Below are 27,231 nucleotides of genomic sequence, written 5' to 3'. Positions count from 1 at the left end.
AACTATCCCAGATTTATTTACATCCCAAATTAAATATATGAACAGCCTCCCAAGTTTATTTACAACCCACATATCCATCCGGAGTTAAAAAATAAATCTTACACAATCCTTAACACAACTCTTCCTCATCCATATACCTCCCAAAAATATCTTTTGTTGTATAGATTTTTAAATTGATTTATATTTGTGCTCCACTTCAACCCATCACCCAACCCATTCCACAACTCCACCCTAGACTGAAATACACATAATCTTCTTTGTTGTACGAACACAATGCTTTTTAAAATTACATTTTCCTCTTAAATTATAATAATTTGTTTAATTTAGCATGATCTGGACACCATTTTGCATCAGTTTCCCAATAAAGCAGGTGCAAATCCAACAGTTCCCAGTGGTTGATACTGTAGAAAGTCACTAAAGGGGCCTCTTTAACAACACTCCTCTAGTGGAGAGACCGGTGTAAAGATCTAGTTCATCATGTCAGTTGATGTTCTGCGTACATGGGGCACATTCTTTTATCATGTAGATTTTTAGTCAAATTACCATAAAGTCATCAACACACAGCAGAACTTAAGCAGGCCTACTGGTTGGTTTCTACCATGTTTAGTCTGTTGTTTCCATGGTAACTGAAGAGCACTTAAAGGTCCCATATCGTGCTCATTTTCAGGTTCATACTTGTATTTTGTGTTTTAACTAGAACATGTTTACATGATGTAATGTTAAAAAAAACACTTCATTTTCCTCATGCCTGAATATGCCTGTATTTACCCTCTGTCTGAAACGCTCCGTTTTAGTGCATTTCAACGAAATTGCAACAGAATTGGGTTGCTAGGCAACAGCTTGGGTCCCTGTTTACTTCCTGTCAGCTGATGTCATTCACATACACTGCAACGTGAATAAACTGGGACACATTTAGAATGTTTACGTTTAAAACTTTGAAATGGTCTAAATATTGTAGATCACAAATGGACAGAAATCCTAACGGCTTGTTTCGAAAGCTCAGTTTCTGAATACGGAATGTGTGTATTTTTCTGTGGGTTAAGCGTTTCGATACTTTCACAGTATTTATATAGAACTTAAACCTGCTTTATAATATAAAAGCAATGAACATGTTACTTTTTACAATGTAGGACCTTTAAAGCCAACAGAATACATACTCAACGGAGGATGAATGTCCACCACTAATTTCATAGTATTCTGCCCAGTTGGTACTTTATATACCAGATTAGATTTTGCACAAAGGTGGAGAAGTGTGAGGGTCATGTGACCATAACGGACAGTAGAATACGATAGTAATCTCCGTATTAGTTGTTCAGTAATGCTCAATTCTAAGTAGACGGGGTTATCACTATCAGCAGAGTTTGTGCTCAGTGGACCATGAATATCCACAGGACATTTGATAAAAGCTGTTCATATATCTTGCTGTGAACAAAGTCGTGGACGGAGGCCGACCTGGCTGACATCACCATCTTCAGGCCCCAGTAACACTGTAGTACTGTAGTATTGTAATACTGTAATACTGTAGTACTGTAGTACTGTAATACTGTAATACTCTAGCTGTCAGCTTCATTAGAGTCATTGTAGACTAAACTACACGCCACTCAGATCCCACAGACCAGTTGAGCCCTGCTGAAGAGGGAACATGTTTAATAGAAAAACAGGACAACAGTAACATTCACAATAAAAGCTTCAATTTGTCAGATATATTCATAAACAATATAAGGGCTCCTCTCAGAGCCCTTTTTTTCCCTCCAGCTCATTCTCTATGATAAACCATAAACACTTGATAACAGACTTCCTTCATCTTTTTTGTGACGGCCAATTCCGCAATCTTTAACTACAATCTTCAGTCAATTATCTCTGCAACAGGTTGTTGGTCTCATTATATGAGCAGTCACATACTGTATGCTTTGAGTCCAATATCATTTTGTTTCATATTTGATTCAGCAAGTGGCAAACTATCAATATATAAAAGTAATCAGATGCTGGAGATATCTGTTGTTCTTAATTTGTCTGTGGAATGTCATGTTAACTCTGGTTCATGCATCATGTATTCTGTGTTGAGAGACAGGAGGAGATCCCATCATCGATCTGGATCCCTCGGTCACTCTTCAACTCTAGTTCGGTCACAACATGGTCAATTTCACTTTACTTTTTCATGATTGAAGACAGCTCCAGAATCATGCTCTGAAACACAGAAAGAAGGATGTCTGGTTATTATCCACACCACACAAACAAACACGTCACGTCTCTTAGCAGCAGCTGAACACCTGTTTCTGACCTCCTGTGTGTTAACTCTTCACCTTGCTGCAGTGGTGTAGAGGTGTACTCCAGGGTGTGTCACAACCCCATGATATCACTGGTGGGTGTGGTTACAGGTGCAACAGAGCACTCGTCTGACCGCCATTCCACACCAAAGGAGGCAAGGGCACACTGCTTTTCATCGCTGTTAGTTACTCTTTAAGGTTCTCAAGTTGATATCCAGAGCATTAATATATCATCAACTATTGTCTGTGTAAACATATAGAGGAGTAATGTCTACCTGTCTGTCTACCTGCCTGTCTACCTGTCTGTCTACCTGTCTGTCTACCTGCCTGTCTACCTGCCTGTCTACCTGTCTACCTACCTGTCTACCTACCTGTCTACCTGTCTACCTGCCTGTCTACCTGTCTACCTACCTGTCTACCTGTCTGTCTACCTGCCTGTCTACCTACCTGTCTACCTGTCTGTCTACCTGCCTGTCTACCTGCCTGTCTACCTGTCTGTCTACCTGTCTGTCTACCTGCCTGTCTACCTACCTGTCTACCTACCTGTCTACCTTTCTACCTACCTGTCTACCTGCCTGTCTACCTGCCTGTCTACCTACCTGTCTACCTACTTGTCTACCTGTCTACCTGCCTGTCTACCTGTCTGTCTACCTGCCTGTCTACCTGTCTGTCTACCTGCCTGTCTACCTGTCTACCTACCTGTCTACATTTCTACCTACCTGTCTACCTGCCTGTCTACCTACCTGTCTACCTACCTGTCTACCTGTCTACCTGCCTGTCTACCTGTCTGTCTACCTGCCTGTCTACCTGTCTGTCTACCTTTCTGTCTACCTGTCTGTCTACCTGCCTGTCTACCTGTCTACCTGCCTGTCTACCTGTCTGTCTACCTGCCTGTCTACCTGCCTGTCTACCTGTCTGTCTACCTGTCTGTCTACCTGTCTACCTTTCTACCTACCTGTCTACCTGCCTGTCTACCTGTCTGTCTACCTACCTGTCTACTTGCCTGTCTACCTACCTGTCTACCTGTCTACCTACCTGTCTACCTGCCTGTCTACCTTTCTACCTACCTGTCTACCTGCCTGTCTACCTGCCTGTCTACCTACCTGTCTACCTGCCTGTCTACCTACCTGTCTACCTGTCTACCTACCTGTCTACCTGCCTGTCTACCTGTCTACCTACCTGTCTACCTACCTAATGATAGTGTTGGGGGAGTGTCTCTGGAGGGAGTCCTGAAGGGACAGACTGTCAGTGTTGATGACTTGGTGTCTTTCTCACTAGATTTAGGGACTTTTGGAGCTAGTGCTGCTAGCTGCTTTCATTAGAGAAGAGTTGGCACCACTGGGCTGGATTATAGGCTGGATCATTTCTAAACATCTAGTGTACTTTGATTTTTGATTACTTAGTCATGAATATTTAATGTTATAGAGAGTTTTCAGGGGCTTTAAAAGACCACAAAACTAAAAGACCGAAAGACCAGTGGAACCACTGATTTAGGTCAATCTTGAGCCAGGTCTAAATCAATGGAAAGTAACATTAAATATTCATGAATAAATAACCAAAAATCATCATTGTTTTGTACTTTTAATGTAAAGAAGGTGACAGAGTGCAAAACCAAAGCATCAGCATAGACTAATAGAGCTTGACCCCCCAACAGAGGCCAAGCCCTGAATAATAAGTCAGTTCATTTGAAAATAAATAATTTCAAAGAAAGATGAGTTATGGGCCTTTTAATGTTTATTCATTTTATCTGATGAATATTATCAATTTATTAACTGGCCCATGGACATTTTGCAAAGTGGCCCCCAGGCGGAGCAAACTGAGTATCCCTACTTTAGGAGCTCCAGATTAAACAGAACTGCTACTCACCATGGACATCCTCCTCCCGCTGGCCGGAGGCGGCGGGGTCACCGCTGGACTCTCTCCCTGGTTTAGGTGTTGGGCTTCCACGTCTGTTCCACTCTGAGAATCACTGCTGTCAGACAGAGTGGCCAGCTTGCCCTCCGAGAGACCTCGGGACATAAAGCTGCACTTTCTGGTGGTGGGGTGGTAGTCGCTCTCCGGAGAATCGCTCATGTCGCTGAGCTCCTTACAGACACTCACTCTACTCTGCTTCCTCTGCGGATTCCTCAGGGCCGCTGGGATCTCCATGTGGCCGGCCATCAGCGTGGGTCGAGGTCCTGCGTACTGGGGCCGGCCCGAGACGTGAGCTTCATTTGACTCATCGCTGCTGTACGAGGGCTTCCTGTTGTCCAGAATGTAGTGCTGCTCCACAACCCCCAGCTGCTGTAGACCCTGGATGTCAGCTTGACTCGGCAGGTACATGTGTGCAGGCTGCTGGTGGGAGCCGTTGGACCCCTCCCTATGCTGAGGGGCCATCAGGGCCAGATTCAAAGGCAGAGTCTCCCTGTGAGCATCAGACACAGCAGAGCAGGTCATCTGTGTGAGCTGCATCAACCTCTGTGGTGAGGAGTTTGTGAGCAAACACACCTGCTGCACCATGGAGTTTTTCTTTGACCTGTACACGCTGTCATCGTCTCCATATTTGTATCCATACAAGCTTTGTTTGATCTTCTTCACTCCCAGATGGAAAATCTCTAGGAGGTTGAGGAATAAAGAAACACCAGCAATAACCAACATGAAAACCATGAAAATGTTCTTCTCTGTCGGCCGTGACACAAAACAATCAACGCTGTTGGGGCAAGGCAAGCGCTCACATCTGTACAGAGGAGACAGTCCAATGCCGTACAGAGCACACTGACCTGTGATGAAACCCACCTCCACCACAGATCTGGTTAAGATATGGAAAACATATGTGCGCAGTAATGAACCTCTAAGGGGAGCTTTCCTTACTTTCTTCTGTTCATCTAGTTTCCTGAGCTCTCGCTCAATTCTCTTATGGTCTTCCTGGACGGGGTCTGTCCCCTCCAGCTCAGCTTTCAGACAGGCTTTCTTCCTGTGCCTCTCCTTCTCAAGTGTCCTCAAACGGTACAAGGCGTGCCCCATGTAGACCAGAGACGGAGAGGATACGAAGATGATCTGCAGCACCCAGTAGCGGATGAGGGAGATGGGGAAAGCCTGGTCGTAGCAGACATTCTTGCAGCCGGGTTGCTCTGTGTTGCAAACAAACTCGCTCTGCTCGTCGTCCCAGACGTCCTCAGCTGCGACGCCGAGCACAAGCATGCGGAAAATGAAGAGGATGGTGAGCCAGATCTTCCCCACGATGGTGGAATGAATATGGACCTCTTCTAAAATACTCCCTAATAAGTTCCAATCCCCCATCTTCTGTCACATTATTATTATCTGTCAACAAATAAAGATAAACAGGTAGTTTGTAGGTTTTTTATCAAATAGAAAGTCAAACATTCGATAAGAATTGTTTTACTTACATGTTTTCTAGGGTCCTTGTCTCATGTGCTTCAGCATGAAGCCGTTATAACAGAGCAGACTCATGGAGACATGGGGGCTTGCTGTGAGAGACCCTACTGTGCAGTGTAGCTGACACTATTTCAATGCTGCTGCAAACTAGGACTCTGGTTTGAAGCCATTGATCCAGCACATGGCCCCATAATGCCCTGAGGTTAGTTTCACCCTGACACTTTTAACAGGACAGTACACTGAAAATAGCACCAACTGAGACATCAATACAGCCATGTACAATGTGTTCAACTTTCTTGCTTATGAAGCAATATAGTGAGCAACAGTGTGCTTCCAACTCTCTGTCACCAGTTTGAGTTTGCTCCTTTCCTGCTTCAATGTGCACAGAGCCAGCTCCATAAAGACCAGCTGGGTGTGGAAGAACTTGAGAGGACAGCACGGATGAATCCAACACCTTTGGGATGAAGTGGAAGGCCGACTGAGAGCCAGACCTGATCACCCAACATCGGTGTTGGACCTCAACCCTGCTCTCTTGTCTGAAGGAGGCTGTTCCAGTAGCAGATTAATGCCCATGTTCACTTACTGTTATCAGGCATGGGTAGGATGTAGTAGGCCTACATAGTACTTGGGACAGTATATTTAGTATGAAAGTGAAACATAAGACATCCGTTCCAAATCTAGCAGCATCTCTGTTTGCTTCTGTCCTCAACCTCATGTTTCTGGTTGGTCTGCTGGTGAATTACAACTGGCCCTGAGGCACTGGCCTCCATTTCCATACTTTGTGGCCCACTTCATGAATATTTGTGTCACGGTGATACAGTACATGGTGCTATACCTAACAGATCATCTTTCACTGGTACCAACTAGCGGAGATATTTTACTCCGCACGTTACCACAATCATTTTACATAAATTTCAAAGTTTTAAAGATTTAAAGAAGATAGATGTAAGAATGAGAAATAGCTTGTTAACAGTGACACCTGTGGCCGGTAAGTCAACGACAGTCAGCGTCCTGTTGTTGTTGCAATGCATAGACACGAGTGAGCATCGGTCAAAACAGTGAGGCGACGCACACAAGACTGAACTTGGTTGACAGGCATCATGTTGATTAAAGTTAGCAACATTAGCAGCTAAAACCACAATACCTTTATAATTTATAAACTGGGGAAAAAAAGTTCAGAAACTTGTGTTTGGTGGATTATTTCTCTGTTGTTGCAATGCTAATGGTCATTGTATTTTACATCGTTGGAAAGCCTGTTTATTTACCTTCACAATGATGTCCAACTTGTAAGGATCATGCATTTGTGGGATGAGCAGCACAGCTGATTATGTGGGTAGCGCCCAAGAAAAATTTGCCAAAATGCTCTGCCAATGCTAAACAGTGTGTTCTCCTGTTGGTATTGACTCTTATGCTGCTGTGCTGCTCATCCCACAAATGCATGATCCTTACAAGTTTCCAAACTTTTTTTCCCCAGTTTATTTCACATGCTTGGCAGTAATGTTAGCTGACCTGTCCAATAGCAGTTTTGCCAGTTCGGGGTCCGATTTGATCTCCAAAACCAAACAAAGGTCCCTCCATGAATTGAAGGCCCAACCAATGTTGATCCTAGTCCCCTAGTCCCCTAGTCGGTCACATTCCTGTTTTGCAAAACAAGGCTTCACTTCACTTTGTTTTTTTGTGTGCTTGTGCTGGTTGTTTGTTGGTATTAGCGGACTCCATTTCTAACCAAATGTTAGCTATGGTTGCACACTGTTAGCCGTGCACTGTAGCAGAGCTGAAGAGAGTGCATGATGTCACATCTGTTGGATTTCCCCAGAAAAAACGGCCCGCATTTTTCTAAAATTAAAAGCAGTCTATAGGCTGATAGAGGAAACCCAGAAAGTTGAGGTGGTCTCATATTTTAGGTTAGGTTACAACCTGTTTACACGTTGGCAATAAAAACCAAAAAAAAAAAAAAAACTAAAACTTACATACAGTCCCTTTAAAGGGGACATATGCTCATTTTCAGGTTCATACTTGTATTTTGGGGTTCTACTAAAACATGTTTACATGCTTTAATGTTCAAAAAACACATTATTTTTCTCATCCTGTCTGTCTGAATAAACCTGTATTGACCCTGTCTAAAACGCTCCGTTTTAGTGCCTGTCTCTTTAAAAAAAAAAAAAAAAAAAGGCCCAGTCTGCTCTGATTGGCTTGTGAGAAAAATATGGTACACCTTAGGTAGAGGTAGATCTTAAGCTGTGGGCGGTATATTCTAATGAGCCTGCATGTGACATAGAAAGGGGAGCCATATCTGATTGGCTGGTTGAATCACATTTTCTGATCTAGACAGCACACAATAAACTGACAAGGTTGTCATATTTCAGTTTGTGGTATTATATATTTTACATTATATTATATTTGTGGTATTTATAGGCACTCCAGATACCCAGATGGACGTACACTGACAGAGTGAGTTTTTCATGATATGCCTCCTTTAATATGCTTATAAAACAAGGAATAGAAACAGACACCAACATAAATAAATAAAACTTTATTTTCAGTAAAGAACTACACACAGTATTGCATTCCATTCTGTGATATGGATGAATCATTTGTATTAACAGAGATACATGTACTGTGGTGTACATGAATTGGACATGTAAACATTTTAACAACCTTCAAATATTTCAAGCACCCCCCTCCCCCCCATACAAGTACATCCATTAAAATAAGATGCTAGATATCACATACAGAATTCTATCAATCATTCTATCTATCACTCCCACAGATCCAGGTCTACTGATGGCTGATGCTTCAAGGTGTTTCCGAGGGCAACCATTACTTTTTAGGAACTAAAAATGTCACTTGATTTCGGATCCTTTGAGCATACTTGCTCTGGAACCTAGTATGAAAGTATCATAGTCCGAAGGCAGTTTTCCCAACTGTATCGAGACAAACATAAGTTTAGGACTAGACAAAAGATGAGCTTGAGGAGACTATTCTATCTGCACAGGCAGAGAAAGGAAAGCATACTCCAGATGCTGCACTGTGAGGACCAGACATCACATCCACACCTGATACTGAAGGAGTGACTGCACCAGACATCACATCCACACCTGATACTGAAGGAGTGACTGCACCAGACATCATATCCACACCAAAAAGTGCATCAAAAACAATAACACTGATAACCGTTCACATCAATCCATCTCGTCAGTTGTGCTGAGGAAAGGTCCTTATTTTTCCCACTTGTTTGGATTCTTTTCGGACAGTACGAACGGGTCCAGTTCAATATCCAACAGAATACCTTCACGGACAGAGACTGGATTTATGACTCCTTTAAAAAACAAACGGCTGCTCACATATTTATTGGTGGGACTATGCAGGGCTCCAGTCTATGTGGGGATCCATCCTGTGATGACTTCTTCCAGCAGCTTGTCACATGAACACGCCTGTGTTGGTGCCACAGTGTGTGGGTGTGGAAATACAAGAACCACTGCAATAACACGGTCAGAGGGATCAAGAGTCCATCTTCTCCTGCTTCTTAAATAGCTTCATGAGCTGGTAGAATCTGTGAGCAATCTGATAGAAGAAACAGAAACAGTTAACAGTCATCACATCGGTCATATCACAGAACTACAACACAACTAAAAGAGATGAACTCACCTGTCCTGATGGCTTATTAAGTTTCTCTGACAAGGCAGAGAAAGTCTCTCGTGAAGCTCCTTTTGTCTTCAGGTCCATCAGAATAGCTCGATCTTCATCTCTGGGAGAAGCAGAACACAGGTGATGAGCACTAATCCTTGTTTTTCACATGACAATCATGTCTTTGCATGTAACCGCCCACACTTGTTACGGTGAAATGTGAAAGATAATCAAAGACGGTTCTAAAAGATTTATAATAAACGTGTAATGTGCGACCACATCAGGGTCATTTTGGAATAAACTATAGGAGGTCACAGTGAAACTTAAAAAGATTTTACGACTAGTCTGAGTTTACAGGAAGCTGGGAGGTTGGGAACCAAGGGGGCATTAGCCTAGCTTAGCACAAAGACTGGAGGCAGGGGGAAACAGCTAGCCTGGTCCTGTCCAAAGTTTAGAAATACACTACACTAATTAACACGTTGGATGTACTTTGTTTAATCCGTACACAAACACAATGGTAAAATGATCATTTGTGAATTTTCAGCTGGGTGCAGTGACTGTGTGCAGCTTCTTCAGGTCTCATCACAGAGACAGTTGGGACCATTGTGCTTGTGCCACACATTGTCATGTTTACATTTCTGTTTGTGTACAGATTAAACTAATTAGACACAATAGGGATGCACCGATACAAGTATCAGGTCCGATACTGTGCTCATGTACTCATACTCATGTACTCGTACTCATGTACTCGTATTCATACTCTCAAAACGGCTACGATACAACAGCACAGATACTACTTTACAGTGGTTCGCCCGACCGCGTTGGGCCGGGATCCCACCTCAGCCGGCGCGCAACGGCCCTCACTTTCATTGCGCCACAGGGTTTTGCGAAGAGAATCAATACAGAAGAGAATCAATACAGTACAGAACCAAGTACTGACCTGGTCCATGCCATCACCACCTCGCCCTTCTTCCTGATGACATTCTTGGCATGGAGGCTGTTGGGGGACAGAGATGTTGGGGAGGATCTGGATTCACTATCGTCTTTCTTCATCTCTTCTGTGCTCTCCTCTTCCTCCTCTCTGAACCGCTTGGCTTTTGATTTCTCTTGGTGCTTCCTCCGTTTTCTACCTTTGTCACAACCCCTTCGGCCTTTCTCTGATGTGCTGCTTATGTCCTCTGCAATGGGGACACTTGTCTCTGACAGCACCACTTCATCTCTCTCAGAGTCTGAAACATGTGAGAACAACACTTGGCTCCTTTGATCCGTTTCAGAGGTTTCAGCGGGGTGAAGTGGACTGTTATGTGACACAGAGCAACCGATCCTTTCCTGTTGAGCCATCACGTCTTCTCCTCCGTGGCATGTTTGACTTGCGTTCTCATCAGCAGTGACTGTGATCTCGTGATTGATCTGTCCAAAGGCAGGATCAGAGCTTTGAGCACCGTTGTGCAGATTGTTGTTTGGAGAAGTTTTAGGCTGATTTTTCACAGAGTCTGACAGTTTCTGTGAATCCTCAGAAAAACAACCTTTTTTGTGGAATGAATCTTTTGTTAGTGTTACGTTCTCATGTTGAGAGAGATGGATATCTGCATCGGTGGCAGCCTGACAGATCCCAGCAGCATTTGAATTCTGCGATTTGTCCCACGCTTGACCGTCTTTAGTTTCCAAGTCATCTTCTCTATGTTGCTGGTCTTCTTCCGTTAGTGTGCGACTTAAGCTGTCATCATCAGTGAGCGTGATATCTGCGCATGTGGCCGCCTTACGAATCTTCACGATGAAATGATCGTTGGACCTTTCCATCACTAGCGCCTGCATGGGCAGGTCAGGCTTGAACACGAAAGGTGTGGCGAGTACTTCGCTGCTGCTGCTGGAGCCACAGCTGGAGTTGTCGGTGTCGAGGGCCAGGTGAATGTCCTGCTCCGATGCGTCTTCCTCTTCCAGCAGAGCGTCCTCACTTATGTGAGCGCTGATGACGCTGTCTGGAGTGGACATGAGGTGCATGCTCGATGGCTGTAGGAAGCTGAGGTGGCTGTCGGACTTGAGAGGTGATGGAATGGTGAGGGAGACCGCTAGGTCTTCAGCTAGAATGGAGTACGACCTCTGTGTAGACTGCAGCACTGCTCTATTCTCTGATGGCACTTCTAACAAGCAACTTTCATCAAATAAAGCCGGATTTAAGTGGATCTGATGTTTGGACTGCTGAGAAGTCATCTTGCGAGGCGAAATGCTAGACCACGTCGCAATAAGTTTTGAGGGAGTATCAAATTTGGTCGGGGACAGCAGCTTAGACGGAGAGTCAAATTTAGTTGGAGTGGTGATGCTGATAAGTCTCTCTCCATCCTTCCTCGGTGTACCGAGGGACCACGCTGTGCTGTCTCCAGTGATGCCGCTGCTTTCTAGCAAGTCGGATCCTTGCAGGAGACACTTGAAGATTTCTCCCATTTGAGTGTCTCTCACCAGATTGAATGTTAAACTGGAGGCTTGCTGTTCCGTGAGAAGCTCAAAGTCAGTTTTGTCAAGCAAAGAGACATTTTGAGAGACAACCAAAGAGGACATGTTACTTTTCTCTGGAGTTGAAGGAACATTTTTTGGAGGAAGGAAGACGGCTACAGTTTGTGGATGCGGGTCAACATTCCTGTCTTTTTCCGCATGTGTGATTCGGATATCTTTGCCTCTGCTTCCCAGGCCCGTTTTGTAAGGCGCCACAGCACAAGGCCTGATTCGATTCATGCTGGTCGGAGCCGACTGTACTTCCATTTGTTGACACGGTGGCTTCTTTGCAGGAGGCTGTCTAGATACTTTCTCATTTCCACTGGGCCTTTTGTTTTCAGCCTGACTTCTTGCTGGTTTGCAAAGGCTATTCAGTGTTGTGTAAATGTCCTTGAACAAGTAGTCAACTTGGACATCTACAAAGTCCCACAACCTTTGCTTCAGGTCGACTGCTTGCTGTTCAAAGATGCGTTTCACAATACCATTATTTGATACTTTGCTAAACACCGATGCAATCAGTTTCTTCAGCTTGGATTTCAGCTCCCCTGCCTGACTGCATATTTGACCAAAATGAGCACCATCCACAAATTCTAAGAAAGACTCCTGGAAATTGTCCATCACACCATAGAAGCTTTTCTTGGGAAAAGTTTTATGAAGCTTCATGTACTTTTTTCGGATCTCAGCGCGAACCATCTTGAATGTCTCCATCACTTCCTCTATGGTGGAAAAAGAAGCTTTGGTTGCTGCAGGACAAACCGTTTTAAAACGACTCTTTGGACTTCGTGTTGATACACCTGCTGTTTCTTTTGATGCAACACACCTTCCTTCAGATTGCTTCTTTAACAAAGACTTAGGACTTGGTTTGTGTTTGACCGGTTGTGCTAACTTCGCCCTCTTGGTAGCAGGAGCAGGAGAACCTGCAGCCATTTCATCACTTTCACTTATAATTTCCCCATCCTCCAGTTCAGTGTCAGAGAGACTTGAAGGCAGGTCCGACACTTTATCCACCACGTTTAGTGTGTCATGGTTTCCAGGAGAACCCGGATATTTGTTTTCCTTGTTTACATCCAACATCTTTGTGTTGACATCAACAGCTGTGCTGGAGAAATCTGCACCGGAGAGAAAAGGTTATGCAGACATTTAGCATCTCATAATTAGGATTGAAATACCTCATTAGTACGATGTCCCTATCTTGTAAAGTATCTTGTTAGTTATCATGATTAAAGTGTTACTGCCATTTGAGAAGACACAGCTTTGACGGCAGTACCTCATGTTATTTGCATTTATTATCTCCTTGGTCTGCGGAGCCCGGGGTTGGCCATAGAGAGGAAAAATATATATATTGAGGCCACAATTTACTAATTTGTGCGCATAAGATCAAAATTGTTCCCTCAATTTAATCAAATTTTTCCCATGTTTTGATGAATTTGTGCACATGATAAGCCAGCGCAGCGCACCCCGCTGCAGTCTCTAACTGGAGAGATGTTGCATGCTGCCAAGCCACAATGCACATCTGGCACATCTGCTGCTTACATTTTATGCAGCCAGCATCAGACAGGTTGTAAAATATCCACAGAACCCCTCGTGCTAATGTGTACATTAACCGTGTCGTTTTTATTCATTATTATTCTACACAGTTTCTTCTGCACATCAACAGGCGGCTAATGCAGATTGGTTTTGTTGTTTTGTTACAGCAGCTGGTTAAGCAAAGCTTCACAGTTGTCCTGAAAAATAATTTCAACCACCCCGAAATCAGTGTAAACCGTCAAAGGTTCTAAGTGTTATCCTTCACAATGTGGCATTATCAGGGGTCAGCGACTAGAAAGCATTAAAGAGGACCCATTATGCTTATTTTCAGGTTCATACTTGTATTTGGGGTTTCTACTAGAACATGTTCACATGCATTAATGTTCCACAAACTCTTTACTTTGTTTGAGCTCCTGTTTGGGCCTTGTAACTTTGCAGACCTTTTACATGCACAAAAACTATATAATACACTAAAGGAAAAGGAAAAAGCACAAAAGCATAATAGGTCATCTTTAATACCAATTTCCTGATCACATATTTTTACCGAATATCAGCTGATAACTATTATATATAGGCAGTTAAACTTTATTGGTGGGCCTGAGATTTTATTTGGGTCACCAAATAATTTTGCAGATTATTTTCCAGTCTTTTATTCCACATTTATATCTGCAGTACAGCTTTGAGCCACACAAGGGAGCCCGAATGTTCGCATTGTTCTGATCATTTTAGCCTTCTTAGAACATTGAATCTAGTATGAAAGGCTAGCGTACGTTCTGTTAGTTTCCGCCTAAATTGCACGTATTCAATAATGTGTATAAAATGAAGTTATGACTTATCAAACCTATATATCTCTTTGAAATGGCTGGTTTATATATTCAAGATAATATAAGGTGATGTGGAAATGGCAGTAAAAATGGTCAGGTATGCCTATTGTGAATTGGGTCATAATGGTTTGTCATTTTTTAAAAATGGGTCCCCAGAAAAAATATTGGGACACACTGCGTTACACCACTAGTGTCGGGTCACTTTAGGGGAGATATTTGTGTTTGGAACTGCTCATCGTAGATATAGATCATGTTATTATCAGGTTGGGATACGAACTTCATAATTACCAGAAAACATCTCAATATTATATTTTCTCTGATGAATGCAATACACCAGACCAGCATCATGTCATCGCTAAGGTCCTCATTTGGGAGAATGAAACATGCTTGGTAGAATACTTGATTACTAATATAATTGATAACTGCAGCCCTACACTAAGCCTAACGATACCTGGTGATTCAATTAAATCTAGCGTTGTAGATGTCCAGATAATGAATATCAGGTCATAAATCAATCATTATCATAGAACAAATGTTTGTTCAACAACGGATAAATGCATATGAACTTGTGAAAATTACAAGCCAAACACATGTCAAATTGCTTTGACATCTACGGGATCTTCTGTTTTCTATCCCCCAAAAGGAGACGTGGCCTTGGTGATGACGTGTTGACGGTCTGGTCTATGGGCTTTGATAGTTTGGCGGCATACTTGTAGTTCTGATGAAGACATTGTTATAAACCATCATGGCTGTGGTCCCCTACATTTATTAGGCCATTATGTCAAATTGTTTTCATGTGATCAGAACTTAAATATGCCATTATCTTGGAACCAGTCCTGGTCTATCGAAGTCAGTTTCATCTGACATCAGTTGTTCTCAGCCTTTAGAGAAAGGAGCATCCTGTGAAAACATGTCAATGTCATGACATGACACATGACATGTCAAAACCTGATACCTACATTAACCACAATGCAACTACTCAACGGCTGACAGTTTGGTTGGAGTCTTAGTTGTGTTCTGCTAGTAGCAGCTAATGTAGCCTGTAGCCTCAGGGACCTACATAGGTCTGGTAAGATCACCTCTTTTACTCCACATTTTTTACTTTTCAAGCTTGTAGTCTTCAGACCCGACCCACGCTGACTCAAGTGACATCACTTGTTGACATTTATCAGGCTCCCTCTGGAGATACAAAAGGCTTAATACAGTAGTTCTTCTGATGTGTAGAATCGGTGGAGTTCCCGTTTAATATAAGACCTCCATTTGCTATCTTGAGTAAATAAGATCATTTAGTTCTGAGGTTGGATCTGTCAAGATAATGATTGAATTCATCCATTATCGAAGGATGACCATCTTAAAAAGAAATAAGAACACAATAAAAACACAATTTGTTTGCCGAAGAAATAACTATTAAGTTGTGACCACAAGATGACAGGCCTAAAACATGACTAATCTACTGGATGTATGTGTGTTATTTTCTTTACCTTTTTGAAGGCTCTTGACATGACCTGGCTTGCCGTGAACATGGAGGTGACTTCTCTTGGTTATCCGTATCGGGCTCCTCAGAGGGCTTATGGCATCGGGGATTCTCCTCAGATTGTTCAGTGTGTGCATCATGGAGTCCTCATCATGGAGTAATGGAACAGAACTGGAAGGCTCAATGTTATTTACATGGCTCTTTCCAGGAGTGAAGTTCTTCTTTGGGGTGAAAGTGAGGTCGCTGTACTTCTCAGGCAGTGCCGTCTCTTCTGTCGTACTGCTGACTTTGGACACGGCGATACAGCCGGTGGAAGAGCTTGGCTCAGTTGCGATGCTACTGCTGTCATTGCTGCCTTCATTTGGCTGTGTTAAAACATAAATAGCCTCAGGTAGACTTAGCCCTTCTTGTGGAAGTGATTCGAGGCTTATTGTACTGGATACAGTATCTGCATCTTTTGGACCATCTTGCTTCTTGTGAATGGAAATGGAAGCAGAAGGACGTGGTCCTTGCGGACATTCCTGAGGTAGAACAGTGGGGGAAATTTGCTTCCTTTGGCAGTCGGCCTTGTCAGGAACATCTTCAGCTACAGGATTTTTCCTTGAGAGTGAAACAGCTGCATCTTCTTTGACTGCGTCAACAGGGGGGCTTTTCTGTACTGCAGTTGTACACTTCAGTTCTACACTCGGATAAAGCACAACAGGGTCTGTAACAGCAACAGATTGATCAGTACTGTTTCCAGGATTTACTTTTTGAGAAGAATTGCCTGTGTGTTGGTTATAAATGCTTCCAGACGTGTCAGTGTCACCATCTGTCGCCTCCAGAGGTACACAATCATCTAGCTGGCTGTCTGAGGCCAGCTTCTCCTCATGATTTCTTGAAATATCTGTTGCTCCTAGAGAACTGATCTGTGGTGATGTTGGTGTCAGATGCACAGTCATCTGATTCTCTGTAGTATCTGGGTGCTGGCTATAAGATGAGGTAGTTTGGACTGAATTGTCTTCAAGTTGCTTGTCAGCTGCAGGAGTATCACTCCGGTTTTTGTCCTTTTCATTGACCTGTTTCGCATCATCACACCTCTTATGCGTCTTTTCTGAACTTGGAGTTTTGGGGGTATCTGAAGATTGTACAGCAACATCTTCTAATTCACTGCTGTCTACTTCATCAATCACACACATGTCCTCAATGTTAGGCTGTGAACTCTCATCATCTGATCCGTCTTCAACGACGTTGTCCACCGGTGAGAGGTCACCCTGTCTGACACTGACGGCTAACACTGGCTTCTTAATTGGTGAAAGGGTTAGATTCAATGTTTCCATAAAACAAAGTTTCCTGTTGGGACTATTTTCTTCCATAGAGCTTTTCTCAGTGATATTTGGTTCTTGGGATGATGTTTTTAAGGCCTCATTTGTCTTTTCTTGTCTTTCCTTACTCCTGACATCCACTTTATCTTCTTCTTTTGATCTCTGTTTCTCACGTTCTCTGCTCGTCTCTGATAGAGTGCTCCTCTTATGCTTTCTGCTGATTTTATCTTCACGTCGTCTATCCTCCTTCCTTTGACAATCCTTTGACAGTCTATCCCCTCCCCTCTCTTTGGAGAACTCACTGCTGCAGCGCTCAGCGCGTTGATTTGAAGAGGACTTTTTCTGGTCCTTTGAGTCTGAACTTCTGACATGTCCGTCACTAGTCTTGATTTTTCTATGATCTCGATTGTAGCCCTCTTTAGAGCTGTGAGCTGCACTGTGTTCGGTGTCTGATGTGCACATTTTGGCTGCATCTTGTCTCCGTTCTCGACTTCTCCCTTTCTTGTCATCAGAGGAAACTGCACTCTCTGGTGGAGGGCTTTTAGACCTGTCTGATCTGTTCCTGCTTTTACATGATCTGGAGTCATGTCTTCGTCCTGTGTCTTTGTCTGCTTTGTGAGACCTGTTTTTGTCAGTGGCAGGACAGTCCTTATTGGGATCTGAACCACTTCTATGTCTCCTATCTGTTGATTCAGATAGTTGTTGTTGTTTTTGACCTGGACATTTTTCCTCTCTGTGCTTGGACTTGTGTTTGCCTGACTCACTATGTTGGGTTGATGAACTGCTGCTGAATTTTCTGCTGGATCCACTGGGCTGATTACTTTCTTTCCTGGAGGGTTGAGGAGGATTGCTTGGAAGATGATCCTCCCTGGGAGGACAAGCTGGTGCAGGTGGAAGAGGGGGAGGAGGACTGGATGATGGAGGAGGCGGCAGAGGACTTGAGGGTGGAGGAGGAGGCGGCAGAAGACTGGAGGGTGGTGGAGGAGGCGGCAGAAGACTGGAGGGTGGAGGAGGCGGCGGCAGAAGACTGAAGGGTGGTGGAGGAGGCGGCAGAAGACTGGAGGGTGGAGGAGGAGGCGGCAGAAGACTGGATGGTGGTGGAGGAGGTGGCAGAAGACTGGAGGGTGGAGGAGGAGGCGGCAGAAGATTGAAGGGTGGAGGAGGAGGCAGAAGAAGACTGGAGGGTGGTGGAGGAGGTGGCAGAAGACTGGAGGGTGGTGGAGGAGGCGGCCTAGTCACGGAGCGCCAACTGGAGGATTTTTGATCCCGCAGGTTATTAATGTGAGACTGGTGATGATGGTGACCTTTGTCTGACCTGGGGAAAACAAAGGTTTACCATTGATCATCACAAATACAATCAGTGCAGATAGCATACAAAATAACAAGCTACTTATCCTAATGTACCTGCCTACATAATCTAACAATTCCTACTTTTCTTTGTGAATTGTTAGATTATCTGATTAGTAGGGCTGGGACGATATGCTTATGTCCTGATTCGATACTATCCTGATACTTGGCTGCGGATTCAATATATATTGTGATTTTTAAGTATTACGATTCTACAATTCGATATTAAGATTTATTGCAATTTTTAAAAACTTTTTTAACACTACACCATGGGAAAAATGTAATCATACACTCAGGGCTCGAGTTTAAGGACGTCCCGTCGTCCCAGGGCTGAAAAAAATATGATCGGGGAGGATTAAAATGAATTTTGTGACGAATTTGTGACGTGAGTTAAAAGAAAAATACCCGTTACATTAGAATGACAGCGATGAAAATGACTGCACGTTTTGTGTAGCGCAGCGTTATTATTAAACAAGAAGCACACACACTGTCAATGTCTGATCCGTCCCACACTGACACACACACACACACACACACACACACACACACACACACAGCACATAGCGGACCGCCAGCCTCTGACCTCACGACAGCCGCAGCGGCAATGGTGAATTATTCCCAAGTCAACGAGGTAAGCTTGCTAGAATTAATGTTAACGCTAACGTTACAGTTACCTCTCGCTAACCAGTCGTGAGCTGACGATAATGTTACGTTAACGAGGACTCAAAACTCTGCAACAGCTCAAATCCTGTTACTGATGTTAACCACTTATTTACTTACTTACTCCTCGTCCCCTATGGGTAATAAGGCTGCTACGAGAGCTCTCTATCACATTCTGCTGCTCCTCTCCCCATCACAAGAGCATCTTGTCCAGCAGCTCCTCTAACTTTGAGACGCAGCTAGCAGGGTAGAATAACAAAGATTTTAAATTTGGGACGGTCCGCATTCATTTCGGGATGGCTTAGGTTGTATTTCGAGACGGTTAGTTTAGAGCCCTGATATACTTCTATGGAATTTTACTTCTCTAAATCTCTAAATTGACAGAGTTAACTGTTTGACTTTGTGTCTGTATGTAGTCAGAGATGTCCTGAAGTGTAACACCCACCCTCCGGTTACCCCCCAGGTTAAAACTGTTAGCCCTTCCAGCACCGTTGCAGTTGTTAGCGCTGTTCACGCTGTTAGCGCTGTTAGCTGCTAGCCGCCAGCTCAGACATCTGTGTTCAGAGCCGTATGAGGCAGGCAATCCCGGATGCATGGGTTGTAGCTGCTGCAGAAGTGGGCTAATCACACATTGCATTAAATCGAAAAGCGCTTTCATTGGTTGCGAGCAAAACCATACAAATAGTCTTTTGTTCTAAATCTGGGCACAAAAAGGATCGATTGCAGGTATCGTTTGACTGGGGAAGTTTAGATACTACTTGGTGCTGGGTTACTTGGGTTGATGCCTTAAAAAGGTATCGAGTACCCAGACCTACTTGTGAGTCTACCAGTTCATTTAAAAAAACACTTACTGTTGGTTCAACCTCTGAATCTCAGCATCTTTTCGTGTCACCTCCTGTCTAGCCGTTTGTAAAAGTGCACAGATGTTCTTTTTGAGACGGCAGTTCTCCGTGTTCAACCCTGTATTCTGTTTTAAAAAAGAGAGAGAGACAGAGACAACCAAACATGTCAGTGCTGTTGAATCTTTAGTGGGGGTGGATCCTGACAACCGTTACCCAGCTGTCCTCATCAGCCTATTCCAGGATCAGTTCAAGCAGGTACATCATACCATTATCTCAAACAGAACTTTTAGATTCAGTTTTGGCCTTCCACGAACACAAAGGAAAAAAAACCAACTAGGGATGCTCATTTTGAAACATTTTCTTAACCGATAACCGGCCCTCGTTAACCGATTATTAACCGTTAACTGACAAGATTAGTGCCTCGTACCAGCTGCAGGAGCACAACAGATATTGGTTGACGGGAGTCTCCAGTTCACCGTCCGGGAGCGTTAACTTAGCAGCTACGATGCTGCGTGTAGTGTCGCGCACATGCAGCCACTTTCCCAGTAAAAGTCTCCACCGCACATTTAGTTTAGTTTAGCAGGTTGTCAGCTGTGTGTCTGCCCGGCATAACTTTAGCTAACGTTCAACAAACAGTGTGTGTATTTGTGCTACGTTAGCAGCTCTAACATTGCCGGAGGCTTCGTGCTCGCCACCGCCACATGTAGTCTGAGTAACTTTAGCGAGTTTCCAACAGAAATGTGTGTGTGTGTGTGTGTGTGTGTTGGTGGTGAGTGTGAGGTTGTTGGTGGTGTTCTAGCTGTGATCGTAGGTGTAGCAGTGTGTGTACAGTTTATTTGTCGGTGAATAAATGCTATGAAACTACAACTCCTCCGCTCCGCTCAAGAGAGCCAGAGACCAGAGCCGACTTCCTGTATCCTGCAACTCCGGTTCCGCCTCTTAAGGTGGACTGTTAAGGTGGACCAGCTTTTCTCCTTAAAGAGATGAGCCGCTCCTCTGAGACGCTCAGCTTTTTAATGAATTATTAACATTTCTTTTAACCGCTTTAACTGATAGCGTTAATCGGTTAAAATGCTTAATGTCGGTTAACGGTTAAACGGTTAATTATGAACATCCCTAACACCAACCTGAATGGATGCATTTGAAAACCCATTTTGACTCATAAACAACATATTCAAACTTATCTACATTAAAATAGCCCGTATGAACAGTTTAGTACTGTACTGTTTAGGTGGGAAGATGGGGAGGGGCTGTTTTGGAGGCTTGTGGCTGGTCAACATGTCTGCCAACCAAGCACAAATCTCTCTACAGCAGAGGACAATGATTCTCCACAAAATACATTTAAAACCATCATGGGATATGAAAGTTTGTAAACAACTACTGAGATGGAATATCAGTCCAAAATAAAGAGAATCTTTGGCTTTTAATATTTTTCACGTTAGCTTTTTGGTCCTGGCGATTGCATTCAAAAATCATAAAGTGGTGTTCATTAGAGAAGATAATCTTGCAATCATAAACGTGTGTTCGCCACAGAGCTGATTTTCTGTAATAATCCAAAACCCAATGGAACAATCCCATTGGCTTTTTGTTGAGAGAACTCGTGCGTTTCTAACTTCCGGGTTGGGCTACAGAGATACATCATCCCTGGAACACTCTATAGACCCGACTGGGCCTGTCTTAGGGTGCTTTAACATCAGGGACCCGGGCCCAGATCCGAGTACACTTGTCCCCAAAGTCCAGCTCGTTTGATTAGTGTGAACGCTCCGTTCCGTACTCGGGCACGGTTCCTGTGTACTCTAGTATGGAACAACTTTAATAATGTGAAAGCTGAGCAGAGGGGGGCAATCGTACTCGGGCACTGTACGGATCAAGCGTACCTAATATGAAAACGCCCTTAAACACCCACTGCCAATGTTGATACTTTTAGAGGCGTTTTTTAAATTTCCAGGGGTCCAGGTTTAGTTACACTTAAAGCAATACTGCACAACATTGTCAAACAGCTGAACAATGAGGAAAACACAACAAACCTGCGTCTCCATCTGCTCTACTCTCCTGCGCAACTCTTTAATTTGGTTTTGCGCTGCTTGGAATCTGGACTTCAACTGCAAACAAACAAAAGGAAAAGGATTGTGAGATCTCTGCCTCTCAGAGAATGGTGATTTCTGCAAAGCCTCCATCAGAGCATTAAAGATAAAACGATTCAGAACATTCCAGAGTAGTAAAATCCCTCCAGATAGCATTATAAACCACTGTGCAGCTGTTTGGGCTCTAATGAGCCTTCAAACCGATGGATCTATTACTCAGTCTGGACATCCTGGATCTTAGCGGTACCTGGAACAACATGCCCCCACCAACCCTAATGATCATGATCAAATTATCATTAGAAACCTAAACATATCATAATGAACGTAAACAGCGAACATGGCCATTGTTAGTATTCACAGCTGTCAAGCTAGCAGCTTGTGGAAAACTCCGGTGACGCACGATGAGTGCACGGGCAGAGTGTGGCAGGTAGGTAGATAACAGTCCTGCAACAGCCACAGACACCACATTTCTTTCTGTTTTATTGTCAGAGCATTTGATTGATTGATTGATTGCTGTCGGGTTGTAATGAGAACGTCAACAAATATGACAAAAAATGTTTTTGAAGAACACTACTGACCCCTAGCTTTAATCTTCATTTCACACAGGATATACCATATATTTACCTCCACCAAGGCCGAAGGCCTAGGAAGGAGGTCATGTTTTCACTGGCGTTGGTTTGTTGGTTTGTCTGTTTGGAGGATTACTCCAAAAGTCCACGATGGATTTGAATGACATTTTTTGGAGGGGTGAGGGGTGGCACAATGAACAATCCATTAGATTTTGGTGGCAATCCGGGGGGGAGGGGAGCGACGTACATAAAAAATAGTTTTGAAATTATTAACTCATTTTCGCCTATTTATACCATGGCAAAAATCCAAGTTGGGAACAAAGCTGCAGAGCCAGGCAAAAAACAGGTGTATCTCAAGCCTCCCCTTCAGTATGAAAGGCCTGTTATAACACATCAACAGAGAGAAAGTGCGGCATGGTGCACACGGCAAATCACCTCAGAGTATGACGACTCTCTGCTCTGCTGTTCCTCTGCCACAATTTCTTCATAAAGATCCATTGATTCTTTCAGCCGAGAAGCCTTCGGGGATGACTTCTCTGTAATAAACAAAATAAGACGTAGAGACATAAAGATATAAAGCCTCAATGTTGGACAAAGGAATCGGTTTTCCCATCATTAGAATACAATAATATTATTTGTAGTAATAACATTGTGCCATAGCAGACTGAAGTGAAACTTTAAAAAAGGACTTTTACCTGCATTGCTGCTAAAGCTGATATCCAGGCCATCATAGATATCCACAGAATCATCATTGACATCAGGTAAGAGGACTGTAGAATGTATTATACATGTATTATAGATGTATGTCATCAGTGATGTACAGCTATAATCAACCCTTTTTTAAACACAAGTCTTAAACACAAAATTAGGCTGTGTCCAAAATCACTCCCACATTAATTCCCCAATGCTACATTTTTAAAGTTACTATCTGGTGCATTAATTTCACCCTTAGAATTAAGACACTAAAATAAAATTGCAGGAATTATGTTATTTTGGGTACAAAACATGTGTCTATATTTACTGGGAAACAAAAATTCTCCACTCAATATATTAAAAACATTGAACGATTTCATCTGTAGAAATTAAGTATATTTTTGGCAAGCATCTTCACATATTTCACAATTTGATTGTTTTTAAGCTGAATTTTAGTTTCATATATGCAATCATTTTGTGACTGAGAATTGGAGTGAAATCCCTTCTGGGGCCATCGGTGGAGACGTCTACACTAGCCTATATATTATATACTAAAATAGCCTTATTACAAACAAGGGATGCCACGGTGAGGACATTTTCCCATCGGTTAATAAACTTGTTACAACACCGGTGTTACCGATTGCACCGGACATTTTACAGGAAAAGATGACGCTCAATATCTGTAGAGCGCTTACTTTGGTCTTTAACGTTGGGCAGCTGTCAGGCCTCACCAGTCGAGCTTTCGCTGCGGGGCCGCACGGCAGGATCGCATCGATTGTCTCAATAACGTTATGGTTCCTTTATAGCATTGGTTTTAAATCCAAAATAGGCGGAATGAATAGGCGCTTTTGCTCTTCGCTTTGACACCAAATCCTCCGCCAACGTCTTGTCTGTCACCGTCTCTCTCGTCCAGTGATAAGTATGTGAAATCTGACTACTGCTACTCTGTTCTGAGACTCTCACTTTCAGTTTGTAGCGTCTGTCGTCCAGCTATGTATTGATAACACGGCACTGATATGCGATAATAAACTAAATGGGCTTTATTTCTCTAAAAAAAAAAAAAAACAACGTTGGGGGGCGGTGGGCAAATAGACTAATGTAGCCTAATCGTTGTATGGCCGGACAACGTGTAACACCAGTAACACGACTACCGCGGAAAGCCTATTACAAACCACAATTTCTCATGATACACAAATACCACTAAATAAATCTAAATGTAACTGTGCATGTGTAAATGTAATTTGCTAAACTTACGACCAGAAGCATCATTGGTGTCAATGTTCTCCATTCTTCCAAATATATCTGCGGCTCAGTTCCTTAAAGGGTTCCTGAAGGAAAATCAATAGTTATTACCACTTATTACCAATATCAGCCAGAACACACATAACACAGACATTGAAAGCAGAGGCGAGACCACAATTAAACAGGAACACATTTCATTAATTCATATTAATATACAAATAATAAAGGGGCACTCCACTTATATTCAATGAATAAAATGCTCTAACGAAAAAGAAAAGAATCAGGTATCTGTGGCTGTCACAGGACTGTAATAAGCTTGTCCAATCATTTCTTTCGGCCTGCCTGCGTGCACTCTGACCGTGCACTCATTGCACGTTACTGGGGTCTTCCACAAGCTTCTAGCTTGACAGCTGTGAAGGGACGGGCTGTCAGTTTTGCAGACTTGGTGTCTTTCTCTCTAGATTTAGGGACTTTTGGAGCTAGTGCTGCTAGCTGCTTTCATTGGAGAAGAGTTGGCACCACTGGGCTGGTTTATAGGTTGGATCATTTTTAAAATCTAGCGTACTCTTGCAATTTCTCAGCATTACCAACCCTAGCTTTAATAGAAGTGCAATACTAAATCACTGGAAAACAGACTAGTTAAACTTCCCTATTACAGTCCACATCATAGATAATAAGGGTTGGGCATCAATATGACAATATATATTTCAATTCAAACTTTATTGCAGACTCAAGGTCCAGATAAAAAAACAGACATTGCAAATAATACATTAAAATACAAGAAGAACAATAAAAATTCATGATTAAAAGAGATTACAAATATATATATATATGTATATACATATATTAATGCCTTACATATAAAGAACTGTACCAATGCCTCCACAGCTGTGATTGGTACCATGTAGTGATAAATCTTATGTTAGAGAACCGCAAGATTATGTCATTCTCAGAGTCATTAAGTCGGCATATAAATTTGTACATGAGATTTCTTAAGACAGTTTGAAAAGTATTTATGCCTGCAGACACTAACATTTCACCTGCACTGCAACATCTCGGTCTTTTTAGTAATATTCTCATTGCATCATTATACTTGATGCTTGATACTTGACTTGAAGTCTGTAAGCTCGCTTTTTTATAGTTTAACCACAAATGGGCTGTAGACAGTGGTGCTCTGAACAGAGACTTCTTCACTCTATCCCAACACATACTAAACTTCCGTGAGAGAATGTTTGCTTGTGCATACATGCATTGCCTATAAATATCATCATCATCTGTCATGTCTTCAGTAATAAAATATACAAGATATTTTACCTTATTACAGACACAAAGTATACTTTGATGGGATAGAAATGTGTCAATTGTCAGAGATTTTTCCAGCCATCTGTTTATTATCTTTGGTTGTATTAGGTAACTGTAGGCAGTATTGCAAATCAATGACTGCTTTATGGCAATTTTTATATGAATTTCACATAAATTACAACCGTGAGATGGTATTTAAGTTGATGAATTTGTCAAAAATATACATTTCTGTTTTGTGGTTCTATCACTAATCATTTTCTCAATTGATTTTCCAACTATGATATCACAATTTAGATTTATAATGCAATATAAAAGTATGTATACAGTGATTGAGGACTTCTCCATATTGCCCACTACAGATAATATACAATTATCAGTGTAGTAAAAGTATGAGGTTAACATACTTTAGGTGCTACTATTAGGAGGATAGTCAGTGTGCTGTTAGCGGTGGTCTAGCTGCACCTCTTTTGTTCACTACTGTCCAAAACAAAGACGACAGCAAAGAGCAGACAGAGCCGGGCAGAGAGAAAGTAAGAGCTAGTATGTGGACTTTCATCTGGATGTTAACCTTCTAGCTGAATATGACTTTATGCTGAACTTTCTTCCCCTGGCCTTGATCTGATCTTTGACCCTGGGAGCTCAGACTATGGCGACTGTCGTCCTGAGAGCTCTCCTGAAATGTAAACTTGAATCAGGAAACGCAAAGGACAGAATGAAGGGTATTTGATTACATTACTGTAGATGTGGTTGTTGTTAATAAAGAGCTGGGGTCAGGTAAAGCTACGCTGGCTGCATGTTCAACTTCACTGCTAACGCTACCTGTGTATGATCTCGACTAGGAACCAGGACTGGAGGACTGGAGGGAATTCCGGACAAAGTACTCACAGATGCTCATATGAATCCTATGTACCGGCCAGACATTAATACATGTCATAGATTACAGTAAGCTAACTGTGCATTGGTTCACTTACTTGTTTGCGTGTTGTTGTGTGTTCTCCTGTTGTTTACAACTGGAATGTCGCGCCAACACTTCATTGAACAGGAAGTAACGACATTTCCCGCGGTCGGTCTGTCAGCGGTCTGTGGGTCTGTGGGGGTGTTGGTGTTCTCTCGCAGCTCCTCGGTTTAAAAAACAGAACAATTCTTAAAACAGGAGTAAACCCCTGAAGGAGAGCGATAACACGGAGACTCGCGGTCCTCTCCCGGTCCTCACATCCTCCCACAGCCGACCGACATACCGGGAAGCATTAGATAGCATTAGCTAGCAGCAGGTACGGCGGGTCGCTCGAGCGAAACTTGTTCCACCCGCGGAGAGAGGAGTTGCGGTTGCACTGTGCTCGCGTCGCTGCCCTGCGCGTCATCACAGCGCGACGCCATGGAGCGAATCCGGTCGTGTCTAGAGCAAAAGGTAGGGCACAAATTGCGAAACTCTCGCGAGATAGGTAGGTTTAGGCATTTGCGTTAAACTCGAATAGTAAAGGTTAGGCATTAATCCCGAACGGTTAAGGTTAGGCGTTGACCTCGGATGGTTAAGGTTAGGACAGGTCATCGGGCAGCGACAGTTTTTGGTAAGGCATTGCAAGTTTTCGCAATTTGGGGGCTAC

At 43.0% G+C, this 27,231-nt stretch overlaps 2 protein-coding genes across 2 annotated transcripts; both read right to left on the bottom strand.

Annotated features, from left to right (window-relative positions):
- Positions 1 to 1,407: 1,407 nt before the first annotated feature.
- gja10b (gap junction protein alpha 10 b) lies at positions 1,408 to 5,802 on the bottom strand. Its single transcript, XM_074615176.1, has 3 exons — positions 5,654 to 5,802; positions 4,134 to 5,567; positions 1,408 to 2,187 (listed from the first exon to the last, which is right to left on the bottom strand). Exons 2-3 carry the CDS (start codon positions 5,544 to 5,546, stop codon positions 2,149 to 2,151), a joined length of 1,452 nt encoding a protein of 483 aa, XP_074471277.1. The 5' UTR covers positions 5,547 to 5,567; positions 5,654 to 5,802; the 3' UTR covers positions 1,408 to 2,148.
- Positions 5,803 to 8,160: 2,358 nt separating this feature from the next.
- casp8ap2 (caspase 8 associated protein 2) lies at positions 8,161 to 26,981 on the bottom strand. Its single transcript, XM_074615446.1, has 10 exons — positions 26,599 to 26,981; positions 24,338 to 24,411; positions 23,086 to 23,160; positions 22,826 to 22,926; positions 21,765 to 21,839; positions 19,747 to 19,862; positions 15,592 to 18,203; positions 10,210 to 12,868; positions 9,291 to 9,390; positions 8,161 to 9,206 (listed from the first exon to the last, which is right to left on the bottom strand). The coding sequence occupies exons 2-10, from the start codon at positions 24,369 to 24,371 to the stop codon at positions 9,144 to 9,146; spliced, it is 5,835 nt and encodes a 1,944-aa protein (XP_074471547.1). The 5' UTR covers positions 24,372 to 24,411; positions 26,599 to 26,981; the 3' UTR covers positions 8,161 to 9,143.
- Positions 26,982 to 27,231: the final 250 nt, after the last annotated feature.

The sequence above is a fragment of the Sebastes fasciatus genome, chromosome 18, assembly GCF_043250625.1.
Source record: "Sebastes fasciatus isolate fSebFas1 chromosome 18, fSebFas1.pri, whole genome shotgun sequence".
NCBI classification, from domain to species: domain Eukaryota; kingdom Metazoa; phylum Chordata; class Actinopteri; order Perciformes; family Sebastidae; genus Sebastes; species Sebastes fasciatus.
Note: the sequence above shows the minus strand (reverse complement) of the source record. Positions and strands in the feature narration are given on the sequence as shown.

What these genes read in the sequence shown, in the direction of transcription:
- casp8ap2 (XM_074615446.1), bottom strand. Translation starts at nt 24,371, where the DNA reads ATGGAGAACATTGACACCAATGATGCTTCTGGTC. An exon ending in GAGAGTCGTCATACTCTGAG is followed by an intron (nt 21,840 to 22,825) that starts GTGATTTGCCGT and finishes GTTTGTTTGCAG; the next exon opens with TTGAAGTCCAGATTCCAAGC. An exon ending in TGTCAAGAGCCTTCAAAAAG is followed by an intron (nt 12,869 to 15,591) that starts GTAAAGAAAATA and finishes TCTCCGGTGCAG; the next exon opens with ATTTCTCCAGCACAGCTGTT.
- gja10b (XM_074615176.1), bottom strand. Translation starts at nt 5,546, where the DNA reads ATGGGGGATTGGAACTTATTAGGGAGTATTTTAGAAGAGGTCCATATT. An exon ending in GCGGGAGGAGGATGTCCATG is followed by an intron (nt 2,188 to 4,133) that starts GTGAGTAGCAGT and finishes TCTGTGTTTCAG; the next exon opens with AGCATGATTCTGGAGCTGTC.